This window comes from Bipolaris oryzae, assembly GCF_000523455.1.
Source record: "Bipolaris oryzae ATCC 44560 unplaced genomic scaffold scaffold_8, whole genome shotgun sequence".
Classification (NCBI taxonomy): domain Eukaryota; kingdom Fungi; phylum Ascomycota; class Dothideomycetes; order Pleosporales; family Pleosporaceae; genus Bipolaris; species Bipolaris oryzae.
In genome coordinates, this window is record NW_006911284.1 from 103,286 (window position 1) to 116,553 (window position 13,268).

Below are 13,268 nucleotides of genomic sequence, written 5' to 3' on the forward strand. Positions count from 1 at the left end.
TGCGGCGGGAAACAAGAGGCTCGGGGTCGGATGAGTGCAAAGCCACATGAGGCTCAACTTGCCAGAGATGTGGGCACCCTGAAGAAAAGCCTAGATGACTCAAGCTCAGGGTGGAGGGAGATATAGTGGAGACGGCCGATGCCTTTGTAGATTCAGCTATCCAAAAAAAATATCGCTGCCTCGGTCTCTACACAAGGAGAAAGCAAAAAAGCGGGATGGGTATATCAATATCAAAACACCTTTGAGCGCCACGCATTGAACTTTTTACGACTCAGTCAAACGCCCGGGACACCATCCTTACTTCGGATCCGCCCATCTTTCACTGATCCTATTGTGATGCCTGCCTCGCCAGTCATCCAACCAGGCATCTTTTCGCCGTCTACAATGCCTTCTTCGACTAATTGCCTCATGCCGGCAAAGACGTGGGTGCCTTGAAACGTAATCCGCACATTAGGTACCCATCCTTCTTCATTTCCAATCTCCTCTAGGTCTTCGTCGGTTCTCTCAAGGAGCGAAGGACGACCACGCCGTGTACGATTTGCTATTTGAACTCCGCGATTGGGTGTTTCGCCGTCAACTTGTGCACTGCCGTCATTGTTTGAAGTAGCTGGGAACGGATCGTCAATCCGAACTTCGACTCGTTCAAGTCCTTGCCCGTCGTCTGGTTGTGCCGAGGTACCGAACCTGCCAGCGGCCACCTCTTTCCGCCGTTTAGACTCTGGAGGTTCCTTTTCGTCTAATGGTCTTTTGGGTCTTCCTGGGACGGCCTTATCCGCATTGATCTTGTCACCTGAAGGCTTGTCGTGCTTGTCACCTTTTTGCGTAGTGATGAAGTCTAGAGCATTCTGACTAAAACTGTGATCCTGAAAGATACTCCAGCCACCTGCTGCGGCATTGCTTTTGCCAGGCCCTCGATATGTCAATAATGCATCGAGCGACTTGGTTGTGAAGTTGGTTCCGGTCAACTGGTAGCGCGCAGAAGGTCTGGAAAAGGCTTTGGGTATTGCCTGCTGTACAATCTCTCTAAGATGCCGCCCATCGTCACCAACAACTTGGCCAGTAAGTGTTGCTAGTGACGAGTATACAAAAGGCGAACCGTTAGGCCAGACAAAGAAGACGGCTTTGGCATGGTCGGTATTACTCGATTCAACTGCCAGCGATGCCTCGTTGCTGTACGGCGAATCGTGTATATAGACCCGTAGTATTGTCATTGGCGATGTCTTTATTCGTGTGATAAGGTAGTGGGCTTTCATCAGCGGTGTCAGTTCTCTCGCGAGATTTGACATGAAAGTTTGCGCTTGGAATCGGGGAAGGTGGTCAGAGTCGTTTGTGACCTCCATGTCTGTCACTGGTGATCGCGCATTCGGTATCTTTGTGAGGCGCTTCGCTGTCCAGCGCAGGGCATTGGGGTGGTCGAGCAGGTACTGTATCTCTGCTGTGGCCAACTGGTACATGGATATACCGTGTCTCCAATCTCCCTCGAGTATGCGATCCAGAACCTCTCTCCTGCCGCCTTTGCGTGCAGCCAGCTGCTTGTAGATCTCCTGGAGTACCTCATAGCTTTGCGCCGGCTCATATACCTCCTCTTCATCCTCTTCCGTCCGCTCATCCAGAAGAAAGGGCTTGCAGAAGTCACGGTTCTTTTTACTGAGCCATTGTAGTGCGAGCGATATGAGCGATTGGCGGGAGAGCTTGGTGAAGGTGCGCTGGACTTCGCGGTGGTTTACGGGTAGACGATGCGAGTGCGGGATATTCTTGTAGTCCGGGGCGGCAGCCATTGCATCTGTGCTTTTCTCGTCGGCATGGGAGGGGTCAGGATTGTTGTTGATGGTAGAAGTGTTTATCGATAATATCCAGGGAGTGAGTCGCGCTCAGGCGGTCAGACGCGTTAACCCTGCTGCCACGTGACGTCCTCGGTTGTGTGTAGGAACGTACCCAAGTAACGGCATACCTACACCAACGTACTTGAAGAGAACAAGTGTCTGTAATTGTTTCAAGGTCCGACCTAAGATGCAAACACACATTTTGATTATCTGCATATGCACCCATGCTGCAGGAACACATCATGAAGCGTATAAAGCAGCTTTCCAGTATGTGGTTTTGACCACAACCAGAATAATCAAACTACGTACTCACTCCATCATCTCTTTGCTACTACGTACTGTACTTTTTTTGAATCACTGCTGAGCCTAAGCGCTTTTGCCAACATTTGTAACTCGGGGAATTTAGATAATCATGTAGCGTAACAGCCGTGTGGCAAGCGCTTTGCTCCCACGCGCAACGTACTAATACAAAAGTAGTATGTATATACGACGTTAGCCCCGCATCAGCTCCAAGTTGACCAATACGTTTTACTACTGCAGAGCAATGGGCTACTTTCCAGAAGCGTGTGTGAAAACAGGCCTAACGCACTGCCTAGCCGTCATAATGACCCGATCCACATCTCGAGTGTGTCCACTGACATGTGCAATTCGAAGAGTCCCTTCATCTTCACTCCCCTGCGTTATGTAGGTGTAGTACATGCGTCTAAATAATGTGCTCAAACTCTGTGACTTGTCCAGTAGTTCTTCGGTGGGGCGGGCGTATAAGTGATCATTTCTACCCTTTTTTTTACTACTCACAATGTGTGCAAGGGTCCAGGGCGATGCCGCTGCTGCATATGAATCTGCCGGTGGATTACCGCCGTAAATCGAGGGAGAAAAATCGGGCGGAACCGAGTGGCCGCCTGATCAATAGGCGGCTAGCGCGATGGTCATTGATTACAAACTCACAGCTCTGAATAATCCAACAAGTCAACAAAAGGGCGCAAAGGGCAGTATAAGCCTGTTGATATGAGAATATGAGATGGCCGCGCAAAATGCGAAAAGAGTGTTCCTCTGTTGCGTAGTACATGTGTCTTTTAGGTTTGGATATACGAGCGTCGCAATTAATTCCGAAGTGCGGTGCTCAACCCGCACGTGGGGTGGTTCTCTCGGCCATACTCCGGCTGCGCCCATTTTTCCAACCGCCTAACACAGTGACTAGAAATTCCTCCGCGGGGGGGTTGTGGAGGTTCTCTAATGCCCTGCGTATCTCGGCAATCATCAAACGTCACCACTATTCTCTCTCTCTCACTCACACATACATACAGCTCTCTCTTTTCTTTTTGCGCATCTTACAGAGTTTCTCGTGAAAACTCTTGCATACATCGAGAACTAGCGGGTCGCTGCAAGGAACACCATCCCAAGGCCGCCGCCCAATTTCGCACAAAGCGGAGCCAAAAGCGCAATCGGACCCGCTATCCCTCAACACGGGTTTGGCCGTCGAAAACTCACTCCGAAGCCCACCCCCAGTTGCATCGATCAGACTCCAGCAACTTCATCCTCCCCATCTCCATTTCGACTGGAAACACCACAAAACGCTCATGTCATCCTACAAGGGGCAGCGAGGGCCCAACGTGTCCCAGTATATCGCGACGCTCAACCAGCCATCGCCCCAGCAGGACCTGCTCGCCGATCCCGCGCCAGCAGAGGACTTCTCTGACTTCCTCAACGCCGACTTCTTCGACGTCAGCAACGCCCGCCACGCCAGCGCCGACTTTGGAAACGCAGGCAATTTCGATATCAATTTCGACAACCAGTCGTCACGGCCGCTGAAGAGTCCCGAGAGATTCCAACCCGCTACGAGCGCAAGCATGGATTTCAACTTGAACGGTACGTGTGTGTCTTGTTGCTATTGTTCACATTGTCATTTTCTGTCGCAATGGGCTGGACCCTCGTCGAGGAAGGGTCGCTGCAGCCGCCGTATAGTGGTCTGTAACACGCCGTCCAATGGCAGGTTGAAGAGACACAAGCCAACCCCAACCCCGCCATGCTGTGTTGCCTGCATTGTAACCCCCACACTATGCAAATTAACCAGTCAGCGGACGGCGTCTCTATGCAGCCCTGCTGCTAAGCATGGTCTCAAGCACGCAACACTGCTTGGGCTGCGTGAAACGGATCATTTACCTTGCGCCCTCCACATGCCGCCTTGTGGTCTGTCTTGTTGAGCCATGACTGACCTCGATCTGCTTGTAGGCGACTTCCCCTTTACCGACTTCAACAACTTTCCTAACAATGCTGCCTTTGATCCGGCCCTGCCGCTGCCACACGGTCAGCCCAACCACTACCCGCTGGCCCCGGACTTCGCCTCACCCAACTCATCACTGTCGCCAATCACACCAGGCTATGACCAAGCATCCAAGAAGCGCAAGCTCGATAATGTCGCGCCCGTGATGCCGCATTCACTCGACGAGAACGCTCGCATCGCCGCAGAAGAAGACAAGCGTCGCCGCAACACCGCCGCAAGCGCCCGCTTCCGCATCAAGAAGAAGCAGCGTGAGCAGGCTCTCGAGCAGTCGCAGAAGGAGGCACAGGAGAAGGTGGCCAAGCTCGAAGCCACGATTGAGCAGCTGCAGACGGAGAATGCGTGGTTGAAGAGCCTGATTACGGAGAAGAGCGGCGGCAAGAGCACAACGGAAGAGCTCAAGGCGCTCATGAACAAGCGGGGGCAGGTGGCCACTGGACGGAGTAGCTCTGCGCACACAGACGGCGTGGGAACACAGGCCAAGAGCCCAAAGGTGGAGGCCTAAACTATTTCGATGATAGCTGTTTGGCTGTGTTTTGCTTTTTTGTTTCCCTTGTCCTTGATCCTGTTTGGCACGTGAGTGCTTTGATATACCTCTTTGATTGCGCCTGGGTGGCTGATGTTCTTTTGTGTGTGTGTATGTGGGTTGCACTGCGCTTCCATGGGGTGGGATGGGTGGGAATGATGAATTCGGGGTGCGGGATGCATGTGGCCATGATGATATTGATGCGGATGAAGGAACGAGAAGATGACTATTTACGCACAAATACATATCATGTTCAAACACTCGACGCACGTCATTCATGCAGGTGCCCGCTGGGCTCCACTTGAACACGCACGGTATGACACGACACGATACGACACGGCGGAACGAGGGGATCGGTACGAGAGGATCTGTTGTTGGACTGTGCAACACAACAAGGTAGAGCCACGGACTGTTCACTATAAAGGCACGGACAATCAAAAGGCAATAGGTATCAATTTCGCTGTCTTCAGCTTTTCAACGCCACTAGCCATGAGGAAAAGCAGATGTAGAAGGAAACAGCACTCGGACAGCGTATCCAAGTCAGACAGGCAGCCAGCAACTTCATTCACCCCCTGTTTTTTGCGACAGCCAGTGATTTCAGCAAAGCTAATCTTCCGCTGGGAAAATGCAACATCGCCCACCGATTCCTGCCATGACGCTTTCTATGAGTTGCTTTCTAGATGGCAATCCAGGTAATGGTGATGACAATGTCCATGCCCTTGCTGTCGGCAGCCTCCCACTTGTAGGTGTATGTTCCGTCCTTCTCGTTGTTCCAGAAGGCACCAACAGCGCTGTGCATGCCACGGCGGCCCTGCTTCTCAATCTCTGCGGGCGAGTTGCCGTGGTGTTGGATCACTGTGCTGTTGGCAATGTACTTGTAGGCGGGTTGCGAAGGAGCATCTGGGTTTGACGAGTCGGCGGCGGGGGTGGTTTTGCTGATGAGGGTCTTGAGAATGTATTGCTGGAGGGGGATGTGAGTCAGTCATTGTGTGTTAAGGGTTGCGTTGCTTGAGGATGAACCTACAATAATCTCGCTATTCCAGTCTCCTACTTTGGTGTGGTCGTATGATGTTGCAGATCCGACAGCTTGCTCACAGGCCTAGTTGCCATTGTCAGTCTGTGATGTCTTTGATGCCCAGGATGGCTGGTTTTGAGATAGTGCTTACCGTTTTGGCAATCTGCTGGAGGTCATCGGTGGGGAGCGGTGAATGAGACTGTCGCTGTCGGTTAGCAAGATGCTCTGCGCTCTGTTCTTATACCAGGGAATACTGACAGCCATGGTGGTGATGGTGATGTTGTTTGTAGGAATGCAAGTAGGGGATGTGCAAAAGGGCAGAATTGGCAGGGCCTGAGGCTATAGCAGAGTGGTGCGTGATGAGGCTTCGATAAGTGAGTGTTTACGTGTTTGGCAGCAGAGCTAGCGTCGAGGTCAGTGCCCGTATGCCGACGTGGTTGCTTTCTTGCGGCCTGCCCTTGCAGCTGCCGCACCGCCCCAGCTGTGCCCCGACACTGACAACGACAGCCAATCAGCAACGCGCATTCTGTCGCTATCACATGGGCACATGCTGCCTCACCATTGGCTGCCGTGCTGGACTTTGCTTGGAAGCATGGGTCTGCTACTGGGTTCATCGCGACCCGCAACAGAAGACAAGCTCTGATGCTTTCTGACGCACGTTTCCACTCTTCTTGCCTCTTTCTTCTTCTCGACTGAAACTGCTCGAGCTGTGCAGACTTTTGCTTTGTACGACACCCGCCCATTGACACCCAGGCCGCATACACGAAACCCTCGAGCAGCTCTCTGTTGCGATATACCAGTAGCGCACTACTACATCATCCACTTTCGTCATGTCTACCCAACCGCTCCTCCAGACCGCGCCGGGTAAGCTCGCGTCCTTGCCAACCAACTTTTAGCCCACAGTATTCCTCTAACAATCTTCTTCCAGGCAAGCGCATCGCGCTCCCTACTCGCGTCGAGCCCAAGGTCTTCTTCGCCAACGAGCGTACCTTCCTCTCATGGCTCAACTTCACTGTCATCCTCGGAGGCCTCGCGATCGGTCTCCTTAACTTTGGCGACAAGATTGGAAAAATCTCCGCGGGCCTCTTCACCCTTGTTGCCATGATGGCCATGATTTACGCCCTCTTTACCTTCCACTGGCGCGCGAGGAGCATAAGGATGAGGGGCCAGGGCGGCTTCGATGACAGGCTGGGTCCCACCATCCTCACCATCGCTCTGTTCGCTGCTGTCATTGTCAACTTCGTCCTGAGGTTGACCATGGGAGGCGATGAGCACAGCAAGCACTAGGGTGCTGTGACTAAAGCATCGAGGGTATAAGTCATCTTGGGCGGAAGTCTGCGGGTGCACCGAGAATATCGTTCCAGAAAATGAATGACGCGTCAGAAAACGAGGAAAAACATGACCGGTTCGTTGGACCACGCACTGTTGTGTAAGATTTGTCGGAGACGAGGGGAGTTTGGACCAAAAAAAAGAGATGGGCGTTTCTTTTTTTTGTTCGTATGGAGTTGGAATCATTGTTGTGTATTTTTGTATTAGTATGGATCAATGCGAGTGTATTTTGTCATATCTCTAGGTGCACATGGCGGACCGTGTTTTCCTTTGTCTCAAATATACGTTCATCCATTACTTCAAGTTGACCCGTCGCAAAATATGCATTCCTCTAGCATCTCAGCATATCGCTTGTGTGAGGAAGTATGGTCTGGATCGGGATTGAATACTGGGCAGCCAAGATGGTCGATAATATACAACAAAACACGATAACAAGGAAAATTACATATAAATTTTTTGACTGATGTATCCTGCTGTTGCAGCAGCAACAAGTGCTTGATACAATAACATATGCCAAATCTACCAGATGAAGCGCTGCAGATTACCAGGCTCGTTGGGCCATGTGAATGTCCAGTTTAAGAAGATGTACGATACGGCCAGGTTGATGGCAAGCAGCCAGATGGTTTCTAAAACCATGCGTACGTCGAGTACCGATTTCCAAAACGATGACGGTAGTACTTCAACGTTTGGGGTTGTGTGACGTGCAACATGCAGCCGCCAGATGACCCAAGGAATGATAAAGTATCGCGGCTCAACCAGAGGGGCTGTGACTACGGATAAAGTAGTCGCAGCTAGCCATATGACGACGAAGCTGACGCTACAAGATTGATCATCTGCAAAGACTGGAGGAGAACCAGCTTTGCCTTTGTCCTTTAACGTGCCTTCATTGCCTGAACGGGTAGCTCTTCTCGGTGTCGCAAGAGCACTGATGATGGACCATGCGCAGATGAAGTAGACTGGCACTGCGATATATCTCAATACTGGGTATAGCCGGAGGACTTTGAACACATAAAATACGTAGTGTCGGTTGTCGGCCAAGGTATATGGGTGAATAATGGTGTTGAAATGGACTGCGAGTAATGCCCAGGTAATAAACATACTGGATGCGATGAGAGATGGGAGTCTATAAGTAGAAGTGTTCAAAGCTTTGTCGCAAGTTGCCTGGACCTGCTTTGGCAGTACTCGGACGACGAACCCAAGACATGGTCCTATCAGAAGTGGGATGGAGAAGAACGCAAAGTACGGCCAGATGTACAGCATTTGCGGCATGTTTATCGTGGCTGTATGTGCGGATTTATCACCTACTAGTGTCAGCTTCTTTTGAATCCGGCATGTATTGAGAACTTACCTAGAACAACACTGCCATTCCAAACAACGAAGCCTGCGAAGAGAACTAGAATAATTGCGTACGGTACAGCGACCTTGATCACAAGTAAGGGCTTGCTGAGAGCGGCAACTACAACTGATGCTAGAAAGATGATGACATCTATTAATTATCAGCCGCTGTCATACATCTCAAACGAGTATAGGTCTGCTCACCCTGAATCTCAGCATCCTGTACTGGAGGGTCAACAATCCTTCCTGTGGTCCAACTGTCATGCAAGATTTCTGTAATGTCTTTGGACTTCGAGGCAGTCGAGGGCCCATCAGCCTTCAGGGCATTTACAACGGCAAGGCCGGCCGGAAAGACAGCAACCCAGAAAATATTAGTTTGTCGAAAGAATAGGGCGACGGTCCCAGATAAAAGAACAATGGCGGCATGTGAAGGACTCAAGGATGATTGCGGACTGGCCAGATATGTAGTGTAAGCGAATAATACAACCAGAGTAGACATTACATCGGTGTAGTAGAGTCCAGAGAAGAAGAAGAGTGGAGGAAAGAGAGCGATATTGACGGCAGAGTGAACATCGGTAAAGAGAGTCGAGTCCTTAGTGGAAAGTCTGCCTGAATTGTTGCGAGTCCGTAGTATGCGTAGGATGAAGTAGCTCATGGGAAGAATAGCGCATAGAGCAACTGCATTTTGCATGCGTAAGAACCGGGTTTCGCAGCCTAACAAAGGTTTGAAGACTTTTGATACCAGATATCTAAGCCAACAGTAAGTTCATCTGCCCATGATGGTTGCGCATGTTCATCGTACAGGCCTGGTGGGGTGGTAATCTTTGGGTCCCATGAGTAGTCTCCCTCACAATACTTTTGGGCCTGCGGAACATGAAAAAATTCATCCTGACATCATCAGTAGTCTGTTGTCACACCGGAATGCAGACTCACAAGGTAGGGCTTTGGCACTTTACTTGACACATATTCGGTCCAATTGACAGTAAGACAAACGATGAATATAAGAGTACCCGGCAGGGACCACACCTCAAGTAAAGAAGCCATTGATGGTCTCTCTGCTTAAGGTACAAAAGAAGAAGGTCACAGGGAGAAGTGAGAGTATCGGTGAGATCGTTTGTATGCAGATGTTCCTGAGCGAGCTAGTCCCAAGACGGCGAGTTTCCGCGGCGCGTCTTCACTCAGCCAGGACAGCAATTCAAGGTGCAAGGCAACGCGTCGCAACATGGCATTGCCTCTCCCACCGGGGCTGACGCCCCCAGAGATTGCATTCCTGTGTGAAATGGAGCTCGTCACCATCATACCTCGCCAAAGACTCGAGGGTCTTGAGCTTCTTGGGGTGCGTATGCCCCTCCAACACCCCACCACTAACCCTCTCACACTGCGTCACGTATGGTGCCATAGTGTTAATCAATCTATAGGGACCTATAAGACCTCTGAATCCTCCTCATAGAGCCAACGTGCCTCTATGGCTCGCCTTGCTGCTTAAACGCCAACGACGCGCAAATATCCTTCCTCCACCATGGCTGAATACACACTCTCTTACCGCAATCCTCGAGCACGAAACAGACCATGCAGAGACCTTCTCTCCACCTCCAAGACTACCTCCGCAACCCTCGAACAATACCCTACCCATCTCTGCACCCTTCTTGTCCAACTCGACAGCAGATGGAGCACCAGATGCTTTGCCTTACCACTGGCTCGAGCTAGGCGAGATGTTGTTGGAGACAGCCTCGGATGACTTTGAAGACCCAGACAACGTACGAAAACTATTGAGGGGACTCAGGGAAGTACGCATGGCAAAATTAAGAAGCGGGGTGGACGTGCTAGATGCAGGAGGTGGCTTCAAGATGAATGGTGTTGGGGGTATGGAGATAGGAGAGGGCAGATCATTCATCACTGGAGTGATTGACGGGTTAAGGTTTGTACACTATTGTATCTGGATGATACTATTTTGCTGACCCGGAGCAGGAAGATCGCGGCTTCACGAGAACAGCAGCGCAAGGATCGGGATCGAGAAGAGCTGGAGAATGGATACTCGGGCGCGGCTGACTACCATGATGACGAAATGGACATGCAATGAAGACCGATTCAACACACAATTGAGGAGGAGTCAAACAGCAAACTTACGCTATGCTGAGGACAGGCCCACACAACGCTCGTGGGCCTTGTTGATGCGCTATCAAGGTCGAATATCTTTGGCGATCCCGTCTGTGATATTTGACATGAAACCTTCCACATCGGCGAGGTGACCGAATGTCGAACACTCAACAATGCATTCATATAAGGTGCATAACAAATAGCTCGACGAAGACGAGGTGGTTCGGACAAGGGAAAAGGTCACATGGAAGGGCGCTATGTCTTTGATCGAATGACTGGATTCAGAGCACGAAGTCGCGGCCATTGATGATCTGCAGCAAAAAAATATCGGCCCACACACCCAAAAGAGCTACCGTTGGATGTTGCACATATGTACAACGATCGTATGACCAAGCAACTTGTTCCATGAGAAACGTCGTAATCCCTTGAATATATGTAACACAAGGCGGAGCGGAAAGCACGGAACAAGCGTAGTCTTCATAGTAATAAAATACGTAAAAAATGAGGCCAATGGCCCCGTCAATTCATAGCCAACGGACCCCTCACAAGCAAAATGTAATTATCCATCATCCCACCAAGGGACCCGCGTCTGACACGCAGCACGTCAATGCCCCCCAGTAGCGGGCACCCACCAGCATGTTCGTTGACGCGACCCACACAACGACGCGGGCACACCACTGACCGAGCGAGGCCCATCGCCAAAACGGCTGGAAAACGCACACCCGATTCTCCACATGGCATGTCCTCTCTGTCCCTCCAATTAAGGGACCCTGATACTCTCAGACAAGACAAAGCTCGCAATATCCTGCGACTCATGCAAGTTGAATATCGCCGAACCGCAGCCAAGTTGGCGTAAAAGTGGGTCTTCGGTGCGTGCTCAGTCTCTAGAAGGTCCCCCCCAAAGGGCCAGCCAGCGTTCCCCCCCCCCTACCCCCTACACCCCTACACCCTTACCCCTACCTCCCCATCATTCGGACGGACCACGCACCGGACAACGGAGCTGCAGCGTTGACGCGAGCGAGCGGAGCAGAGCAAAGCAGAGCAGAGCAGAGTAGCAAGAGCGTTAAGACACACAGCGTACTTACTACTTGTACCATCCCCAGTCCAAACGCCAAAGTGTCAAATCATTGCTTTTTCGCCCGTAATGTGATGTGATGTGATGTGCGCAAAACTCCCCCTCGCCCCTGTCAAACTACTTTACTTGACTTGACTTTTGACTTACTCCGAAGTAGTCACCCAACTTCACCAATTGCTCACGACAAAACGACAAGGATACGCCCAGTTTCGGGGGCCCCCCTCCCCCCATGACGGATCAGCGTTTCTTTTTGTTCGGTTGTGCTTCCCTTGTTGTTCGCGTCATCTTTTGAAAGAGAAGGGATGATGGGGGGATGGGGGGGGGGAGATTCAGGGAAGGAAGGACGAGCGTATGTTGGAGACACACACGCACACACAAACACACGCGCGCATGCAATCTGCTGGTCTTGTAAGCGCTAGTTACGGTATTTGAGAGCCGAAAGGACGGGGGGGTTCTGGTCTCCGTGTTAGTAGGCTTGGATTTCTGAAATCGGTGGAGTGATTGGTGGCGGGTTTTTCTGTGTCTAGATTTTTTTAGGGGGAAGGGTCTTGGAGAATTGAGTTGGGGGGGATGCGTGGGAGATACGTAGCATGTTAGGTTGAACTGAGTTGTTAGGTTGCCAAGAAGCGCGACACGAGAGGTGCCGCGCATGTACGACGGAATGTTCGTATAAAAGGCCAAAATAGTGGGATTTTACTGCTTTTTTCCATTCTGTTTTTCTTTTCTTTTTTTGCGAGTGAGACTATTGAAAGTCAATTCATTCACGAGGTGTGAGTCGTTAACATTTCGCTTCCCCAGATTTGTCCAAAAATAAATAGTTGGTAATATCGAGTCTATGGCAATCACATCTCGCCTCGAACAGGAAGAGATATTAACAATCTATTTAACTTTATTAACTTTGGTCTTCTTCAACCCTTTGAGGAGGGAGCTTTTCCGCCATGCACATAAGCTTACAATACCACTATATCCTGTTTCAAATTATATCTTCATATGATATAGACAGTCAGACGGACTTGCTGACAGAGCGGATGAAGTTTGTTTTGCATGTTTATGTCTCTCGTGAACTTTCTTGTCAACACCTATGCCTGATACGATGCGGAAGTGTGCTGCAAAATAGTAATACGTTAATGGTCGCTTTGGGTTCGCGGGTGTGTAGCCGGTGGTCAGCTGGATAGGCGATACAAGGGGCATCGATGACGGTAACGATGAGAATGATGGCTGAAGTGATGACGGAATCGATTCTAGCTGGACAGATAGATCAAGCATCAACTATTTTTCATCACAGCATTGCTGAGTCTGCCATCCTATCCAAAATGAAAGAGGTAAGAAGAAAACAGCATGATATAGACTTTGTCTCCACGAGTTTGGCGTTGCAGTGGCGGATGTGGAGGCGATAGTGCAAACATTGTTTTACGTACCTTCCCGCGCTGAGAACATGAACAGCCATACTCTATTCCTTTTTCTTCTTAGTGAGAATAGAGAGAAAGTGTGTGCGTGTATGTGTGCGTGTACTGCAGTCTCGAATTGTAACGGAAAGCGAGGAATAAAGGCACAATCGCTCAAGTACAGGCCAAGCAATGACATGGCAAACTTTACGCACCTACACATATATATATATATATATGTGTGTGTGTGTCTGTATACACAGACATGTACATGCCCGGCGCGGCAAGATTCTCGAACCATGTGTGCGCAAGAATTAAAGTTCATATGTGGTATTGCCTATAGCTGCGTTGCAGGGCTAAAGGCGGTTGAGTCGTAACGAGGCCAAAGCAAAAGTGCTCGGG

At 50.5% G+C, this 13,268-nt stretch overlaps 7 protein-coding genes across 7 annotated transcripts; 3 read left to right on the plus strand and 4 right to left on the minus strand.

Moving 5' to 3' along the window:
- Positions 1 to 275: 275 nt before the first annotated feature.
- On the minus strand, positions 276 to 1,778 carry COCMIDRAFT_82918 (uncharacterized protein; the record flags this gene model as incomplete). Its single annotated transcript, XM_007685252.1, has 1 exon — positions 276 to 1,778. The coding sequence occupies one exon, from the start codon at positions 1,776 to 1,778 to the stop codon at positions 276 to 278; it is 1,503 nt and encodes a 500-aa protein (XP_007683442.1).
- Positions 1,779 to 3,403: 1,625 nt separating this feature from the next.
- On the plus strand, positions 3,404 to 4,609 carry COCMIDRAFT_1234 (uncharacterized protein; the record flags this gene model as incomplete). Its single annotated transcript, XM_007685176.1, has 2 exons — positions 3,404 to 3,692; positions 4,056 to 4,609. 2 exons carry the CDS (start codon positions 3,404 to 3,406, stop codon positions 4,607 to 4,609), a joined length of 843 nt encoding a protein of 280 aa, XP_007683366.1.
- A 697-nt stretch (positions 4,610 to 5,306) lies between these two features.
- COCMIDRAFT_1235 (uncharacterized protein) lies at positions 5,307 to 5,909 on the minus strand (the record flags this gene model as incomplete). The annotated part of the gene is made up of 4 exons (XM_007685177.1): positions 5,307 to 5,591; positions 5,655 to 5,729; positions 5,797 to 5,844; positions 5,904 to 5,909. 4 exons carry the CDS (start codon positions 5,907 to 5,909, stop codon positions 5,307 to 5,309), a joined length of 414 nt encoding a protein of 137 aa, XP_007683367.1.
- A 566-nt stretch (positions 5,910 to 6,475) lies between these two features.
- On the plus strand, positions 6,476 to 6,932 carry COCMIDRAFT_82988 (uncharacterized protein; the record flags this gene model as incomplete). Its single annotated transcript, XM_007685253.1, has 2 exons — positions 6,476 to 6,509; positions 6,574 to 6,932. The coding sequence occupies 2 exons, from the start codon at positions 6,476 to 6,478 to the stop codon at positions 6,930 to 6,932; spliced, it is 393 nt and encodes a 130-aa protein (XP_007683443.1).
- Positions 6,933 to 7,493: 561 nt separating this feature from the next.
- COCMIDRAFT_32615 (glycosyltransferase family 59 protein) lies at positions 7,494 to 9,353 on the minus strand (the record flags this gene model as incomplete). The annotated part of the gene is made up of 5 exons (XM_007685223.1): positions 7,494 to 8,275; positions 8,323 to 8,460; positions 8,514 to 9,058; positions 9,112 to 9,197; positions 9,243 to 9,353. 5 exons carry the CDS (start codon positions 9,351 to 9,353, stop codon positions 7,494 to 7,496), a joined length of 1,662 nt encoding a protein of 553 aa, XP_007683413.1.
- Positions 9,354 to 9,531: 178 nt separating this feature from the next.
- Positions 9,532 to 10,389, plus strand: COCMIDRAFT_83033 (uncharacterized protein; the record flags this gene model as incomplete). The annotated part of the gene is made up of 3 exons (XM_007685254.1): positions 9,532 to 9,645; positions 9,728 to 10,227; positions 10,275 to 10,389. The coding sequence occupies 3 exons, from the start codon at positions 9,532 to 9,534 to the stop codon at positions 10,387 to 10,389; spliced, it is 729 nt and encodes a 242-aa protein (XP_007683444.1).
- A 99-nt stretch (positions 10,390 to 10,488) lies between these two features.
- COCMIDRAFT_83108 (uncharacterized protein) lies at positions 10,489 to 10,887 on the minus strand (the record flags this gene model as incomplete). Its single annotated transcript, XM_007685255.1, has 2 exons — positions 10,489 to 10,717; positions 10,760 to 10,887. 2 exons carry the CDS (start codon positions 10,885 to 10,887, stop codon positions 10,489 to 10,491), a joined length of 357 nt encoding a protein of 118 aa, XP_007683445.1.
- Positions 10,888 to 13,268: the final 2,381 nt, after the last annotated feature.